The following is a 6,492-nucleotide window of genomic DNA, read 5'->3' on the forward strand; positions in this document are numbered from 1 at the left end:
CTCCCTCCCTCCCTCCCTCCCTCCCTCCCTCCCTCCTCTCCCTCCCGGCCTCCTCTTCCTCCCTTCGTCCCTCCCTCCCTCCCTCCCTCCCTCCTCCCCCTCCCCCTCACCGCAGGCACTGCAGGTGGTTGGCCACGGTGGTCCCCCTCAGCGGCTCGCCCGCCGCCGCCGCCGCCGCCTCCCAGCTGCCGTGCAGGCAGAAGAGCTCGAAGGACCGCAGCTCGGCGGCCAGGGCCGGAGGCGTGTTGGCGGGCTGGGGTGGGGGGGGTCGGGGGGGGCGCCGGAGGGGGAAAAAGAGACGAGGATGGGATAGCGGGATCGGGGCAGCTGTCCATGCAAGCCGGAGAGTTTTTTCCACTCTTGGGGCGTTTGGGAGTGTTTCAACTGAGGATGGGAGAGTGAAGCAGGCAGCCCAAGGCCGTGAGGTGCCAAGAGCAACCGACTGGCACACGCTCCGACACCTAGGCGCCCCTGCTGCCCACGCGCCTCCTCACGTGCCTCCCCCAAATCCTAGCGTGCCGTGCTTTCTGATAGCAGGGATGCCGCACCCCCTCCCTCTCCCTCTTCCACCTCATCCCCCCCCACCCCCCGCCCCACCTTGAGCGAGTAGGGCGCCTGGCGTTTCCGCTCCGTCAGCCGCACCGACCGACCGCTGCCGTGGCCGAACCGGAACTGCCCGGGGGGGTTACCCCCAACCGGGGGGGGGGGCAGCAGCAGCAGCAGCAGTAGCACACGCAGACGTCGTTTTCGGGGCGGGAGAGGGGATACAGCCGTTGAGAGATTGTAGTGACTATAATGTTTCAAGTGCGACCCCGAGGCCGCGAGGGCGTATTGGGACTCGGCTTGGGTTCACGTTAGCCACACCGCCACACGGCCCCCCTTCGCCAGCAGCAGCAGCAGCAGCAGCCGGGCAGACCCGCACCTTATCAGGGCACCGGCGCTCCATGATGGGAACACCCACCACCTCCGGCGCCGGCTCCGGCAGCGCCGTCCCTCGCCCCCGCTGGCTGCTGCTACTGCTAGTGCTGCTACTGCCGTCACTGCTGCTGCTGCAGACACCAGGACCGCTGCCCTGCCCCTGCTCCTCCTCGTCGTCCGCCGCCTCGCCCTCGCTCCACTCCTCCTCCTCCTCCTCCTGCTCCTCCTCGCCCCCAACCCCCTCCACCCGCGCCCAGGAGTCTTCCTCCTCCTCCTCGTCCGCCGGTCCCCCGCCGCTCGCCCGCACACTGCCCACACCGCCCCTCGGCACCGCCACCACTGCCGGCGGCCCTGCCGGCCCCACTGCCGCTCCAGCTCCTACTGCTGCTCCAGCTGCTGCTGCTCCTGCCGTTGGCGGCGGTGGCGGTGGCGGTGTGGCGACCTGCTGTGAAGCTACAGGTTGCAAGGGTTCTGGCTGCTGTACGCTGGCGACGGCGGCGGCTGGTGCTGCCGCGGGTGCGGCTGCCCCCGCTGCCACTGCCGCTGGTGCGGCTGCCGCGCAGCACACCGCCCGCGCCTCCCGCAGCAGCCGCAGCGGCACGCCCCACTCCTTGGCCAGGCGGGCCGTCTCCTCCTGCCGGCATGATACACACACACACACACACACACACACACACGCGCGTAGACATGTGTATGTGTGCGGACACACAGGTGCGGACACAGATGTATGTGTTAAAGAGCACAAGGAAAACGTTACGCAAAGACAGTGGATGTGTGTGGGCCGGATGCTAAAGGACTAAATCTTGCATGGCCGCGCCAAGTCCGGTTTCTGGTGGACAGCCACCATGTGCCCCTCCGCATCTGGCATGTTTTGCCTATGTCCTGTGTGCCCTCCACCGCGCTCTCGGCATAGGTCGTTTCCTGCATCCCTCATCCAGCCACCTCCCTCCCCACCCCCATACTCCCCCCACCGAACCCACACCCATACCCCTCGTACAGCACCTTACACAACCACCTCCCTGCCAGCTCCACCACAGTCAGAAACACGCACAAACACGCCAACAAAAACAGCCCACCACCCCCAGGGTGGGGACTATTGTCGCGTGCCACTCGCAGTCAAGCATCGGCCACGCTCTCCTCCTCGCTCTATTGCATTGGGTTTGGTTTAGTTTGGGCTGGTATCTACAACCCCACCCTCACCCCCTTGGTCTTGGTTCAGTCGGGACTAACCTCCCCACCACCAAACACGAATACACGCACACGCACGCACAAAAGCACACACACGTCCCCCTCACCTCCCTCAGCTCCGCCACGCTGGCCACTGTGTCGAAGTAGTTGTCCGCCAGAAGGTCCACCTGCAGCAGCAGGCGTGTGCGTGTGGGCAGTGTGTGTGTGTGTGTGTGTGTGTGTGTACAGGAGGTGTGAGCGTGTATGTGTGTGTGTGTGTGTGTACAGGATGTGCGTGTGTGCGTGTGCAGGATGTGTGTGTATATGTGTGCGTTTGCGTGTGTGCAGGAGCAGGCGACGCGTGTGTGAGGCTATGAGCAGCCGGCGCCCCGCCCCCGATTCCCCCCACACAAACACACACATACGCATCCAACGCACCAGCTCCTGCTCCTTGGGGCCGAAGGCGCGGCCCATGCGCGCCACCGCCGCCCGCACCACCGCATCCATGGGCGCGCCAGGACCCAGCGCTGGCTCGGCGGTCAAGGCCGGAGAAGTCGCCGGTTGGGATTTGGGCGCCGATGGCCCGGTCGGCCGAGCAGAAGCAGAAGCTAACGCGGCCGCGGGCGCCCAGCTGCCGGCGGACCATGACCGCTGTTGGCGGGCGCCAGGCAATGATGAAGATAGCTGGTGTTGATGCTGTCGAAATACCAGCAGCGCCGCGGCAGCGCGATGCAGTGCACCGGTGCGGACGCTGTGCGGGCAGCGTGACGCTGCTGGGCGCTGCAAGTTGCTGTTGCTGCTACGCATGTTATATCTACGCGCTTGAATTGCACCAAACCGGGTGCTGAAGTGCCGGCTGCGAGGGACAGCTCCCGGCTCCGCCTGCACAATTTGTTTCCGCCGACACAGCCTTACATTAACTACATTCTAGTTCATGCGGGAATTAAGCTTTAGGCCAGACGACCGACACACAGGTTGTGTTTGGGTGAACGTGCGAAAGGTCAGGAAGGTCGTCCTCTTGCGTTGCAGCAGGTTGCAGTATGCGGTGCATGTGTATCGATCTGCAATAATGGCAGTACACATGAGTACAAGTGAGATTGAGTAAATGCAGGCCGCTCGACCCTCGAGCTCCACCCCGTTCTCGGCCCGAGCAGCGCAAGCAATCCCCGGCCGCAAGCAGCGCAGGTCTCAGCTCCCAGTGTGAGGGCCTTGCCCTTCCACGACCGGTCGCCCTGTCGCCGACTCAGGCTGTGAATGCGACACTTACAAGACTGCCCAAAGCCGGCGCCCCTGATTGATGACGCGCGGCGGCCCCACCCCCAGGCAGCCCCGGCCCTGGCCTGCAGCGTGACGCCACGCAGTACGCACGACACTTGCTGACTTGCATACTGATGGGCTGAGCCACAACGGCCGCCGTGCCTTGCATCGAGGCGTTGAGCCAGTGAGCCTTTCCCGGGCCAGGTCGAGGGAAGATATCTTGTTGGACAGCTGCCCACGGCGTGCCGGCAGAAACGGCCAGCTCACCAGCTGCATTCGAGAGACTGGTGGCACTGCGGTACATGCGGTAGATATGGTATTACACCTGTTACCGGGTAACACCGTACGGCATCTGTTGGTATGCAGGTATGTGCCGTACCCACAAGCACGCGTTCACCCATGCCGGGGTGCGTATCACTCTCACTTCTGTCTTATCGTGCCCGAGGCGCACGTGAACTTATGAGCCCTAAACCACTTGCCTACTACGACACCTTAATGGTACAAGCCGAGCTAGCCAAGGCATTGCTGCAGCCGCTCAAGTTGGGATATGAGCCTAATGGTTTCCGCCGCCTTCCGCCTCCTGCAGCGGTTCCGTCAACCCTTCTTGTCGCCGTGCGTTGTCGCGGTGATACGCACGCGCAAGCTCCGAGGCCTCAACCACCACCACATATCCACATCGCATAACACCGCCCATTCGCCAGCGCCCGTCCTACGGTCCTGCCGAAGCCTCAAAAAAGGTTGTTGTATCAAAAAGGTGTAGTGGTACAAATGGATGAGCCGCCAGTGCGCGTGCGCGTTTGCTAGCTCAGAGCAACAGTGCGTGTCGTGAAGGTGTCGACAATCTGCGAGTACACACAGGTCGTACCTTCACACACCCAGTGCCGCCCACTGCCAGCGCCACCGCAACACGCGGCCAGCCGGCCATCGCTCAAAAATGCGAGAACACTCTCGCCTTATCAAAACTCAACCACACGCCAACGCTCTCACACAGATGCACAAACACACACGCAGACACACCACCCATTTGCGCTCAACGCCGCACACCACACACGGTTCAAGCATCAGCTCGCGCACCTCGCAGGCCGCCACGCGCAGCGCCGCCTCTCCCCAATCACCGCTCAGCCTCTCGCCACACACACCTCGTGCCTCTCGCGAGTCTCACCCCACGTGCTGACGTCTGGTCCTACCGCGCCCAAGTACCTGGATACTGTGCGAGCGCAAATGTAACAAAAGGGATATGCATCCTTTATCAGCCTTGCCGCAGACAACCCAACTGCATCTCTTCAGCCTGTCCTGCAAACTCGTTTTTAACCGCCTCGCATGCAAAGTGTGCGACGACGCGGCGGCACTCAATCTGCGCTGTGCTGGCTCGAATGGGTCCCCCACTCACTCAGGCAACCACACCTCGCAACCACGCCCGCACCTACACACAACGACCGCGCTCGAATTGCACATGCCTCTCACGCTCAAGCGCCGCATCTTGGCCTCCCTTGCGTGGGCGGCCTGCATACTAAACCAGTAGAATCGCGCCTTGTTGCTTTGTAAGCAAATAAACACTCGCAGCCTATGCGACCGCCATGTTCTCCCAAAGCTTTGTCTTTCTGTCACTCACGCTCGGTGGTTTTCGCGCTCCGACGGAAACCCGCCCATCGCGGCGCGCAGCGCCGCACTCCACAACTCAGCTTCTGAGCAATCCCGCTCCGCTCCACTCCGCTCGACACGTGCAACGCTCTTTTCATCGCCGAATGACGGCCGGCCAGGTCTTCATTCACCGCCGTATCACCAAACCTTGTCTTCTTGTTATTTGTATCCTGTTCTTCTGTGACGCACTGCGAGCTAGCGTGCGGTGCACACGCTGCCTGGACAGCCGCGCTGCGCAAGATCACGTCCGCAGCTGCTCGCGCCAGTGGCGCCAGCCCGGCCGGGCGCTGTCGAAGCCAGCTGCCCCCCCTCCAGGCCGCGGCTCGGCTCCCATGCCGGCCCCCACCGAAGTCACCGCCAGCTGCGCCCCTAGCAGCTTCCGCTGACTGCAGAGCCTGCTGCACGGGCGGCTCCCACGCGGCACGGCTCGGCTCCTGCGCTGCTGGCTGCAGGCGTCGGCGCCATGCGTGCCCACGCCTCCACGGCCACCACCGCCTCCACTGCGCCCGCCGGTGCGTCAGCTGCTGGCGCCCCCTCCAGCCGTCCCGCCCCTCACAGGCACTGGCCACACGGCGCCCCCTCACAGCAGGGCACTGGCCACACGGCGCCCCTCACAGCAGGGCACTGGCCACACGGCGCCCCTCACAGCAGGGCACTGGCCACACGGCGCCCCTCACAGCAGGGCACTGGCCACACGGCGCCCCTCACAGCAGGGCACTGGCCACACGGCGCCCCTCACAGCAGGGCACTGGCCACACGGCGCCCCTCACAGCAGGGCACTGGCCACACGGCGCCCCTCACAGCAGGGCACTGGCCACACGGCGCCCCTCACAGCAGGGCACTGGCCACACGGCGCCCCTCACAGCAGGGCACTGGCCACACGGCGCCGGTTCGCGGGCTTGTCGTCGGAGCGCTGCGTGCGCAGGTCTGTGGAGGGAGGCGTGGGAGCAGAGCAGAGGCCGGACAAGGAGGTCGGACAAGCAGGTCGGATAAGCAGGTCGGATACGCGGGTCGGGCGGCAGGCGCTGGGATGAGAGGCGGGGTCAAACGGCCACGGCAGAAGAGGCGGGGATTCTGTAACTTATGGGCCATGCGGGGTGGCGCGAAACCCGCACGCTACGGCTCCTGGCGGAGCGCACGCCCCAGGCAAGGCCCCAAACAGAAGCTGCTGACACACGCCCGTCACTACCCCCACCCATCACCACTACTACGTACACGGCACGTCAGCTGTCGGCCTAGACGGCCTGGTCTGTGAGAGAGACGGGGCTGAGCTGAGCTGACGAAGCGGGGGCCAGATAAGGCTGCTGGAGCCGGGACAAACAGCCAAGGGCACTGACGTACTGCAGAAGTGACTACCCGCAACGGCGCAATGCCGCACATTCGCAGCCGTTCTCGCAGCCGGATTGATCGACCAAGCCCTAGTGAGTTCTTCGTGGACCAGCAACAGCGTCAAGTTGTTGCCGGTCAACGAAGAACTCACTAGGGCTCCCCTCCCCTCCCCTCCCCTCC

General features: G+C 64.4%; 2 protein-coding genes across 2 annotated transcripts in view; both read right to left on the minus strand.

Moving 5' to 3' along the window:
* Positions 1-3,142, minus strand: CHLRE_08g360750v5 (uncharacterized protein). The gene is made up of 5 exons (XM_043064810.1): positions 2,524-3,142; positions 2,214-2,273; positions 923-1,552; positions 598-672; positions 1-253 (listed from the first exon to the last, which is right to left on the minus strand). Exons 1-5 carry the CDS (start codon positions 2,590-2,592, stop codon positions 107-109), a joined length of 981 nt encoding a protein of 326 aa, XP_042921811.1. The 5' UTR covers positions 2,593-3,142; the 3' UTR covers positions 1-106.
* Positions 3,143-3,649: 507 nt separating this feature from the next.
* Positions 3,650-6,492, minus strand: part of CHLRE_08g360801v5 (uncharacterized protein) — a 7,573-nt gene continuing 4,730 nt past the window's right edge. Inside the window, exon 10 of the mRNA XM_043064811.1 lies at positions 3,650-6,008. Coding sequence (XP_042921812.1) covers positions 5,843-6,008 — 166 coding nt within the window. The 3' untranslated portion in view covers positions 3,650-5,842. The remainder of the gene's footprint in view (positions 6,009-6,492) is intronic.

The sequence above is a fragment of the Chlamydomonas reinhardtii genome, chromosome 8 (genome assembly GCF_000002595.2).
Source record: "Chlamydomonas reinhardtii strain CC-503 cw92 mt+ chromosome 8, whole genome shotgun sequence".
NCBI classification, from domain to species: Eukaryota; Viridiplantae; Chlorophyta; class Chlorophyceae; order Chlamydomonadales; family Chlamydomonadaceae; genus Chlamydomonas; species Chlamydomonas reinhardtii.

Excerpts from the sequence above, each read along its gene's own strand:
- CHLRE_08g360750v5 (XM_043064810.1), bottom strand. The coding sequence starts at position 2,592 with ATGGATGCGGTGGTGCGGGCGGCGGTGGCGCGCATGGGCCGCGCCTTC. Across the intron at positions 2,274-2,523 it reads GCCCCAAGGAGCAGGAGCTG|GTGGACCTTCTGGCGGACAA; the intron begins GTGCGTTGGATG and ends CTGCTGCTGCAG. Across the intron at positions 673-922 it reads AGCGCCGGTGCCCTGATAAG|TTCCGGTTCGGCCACGGCAG; the intron begins GTGCGGGTCTGC and ends CCCCCCGGGCAG.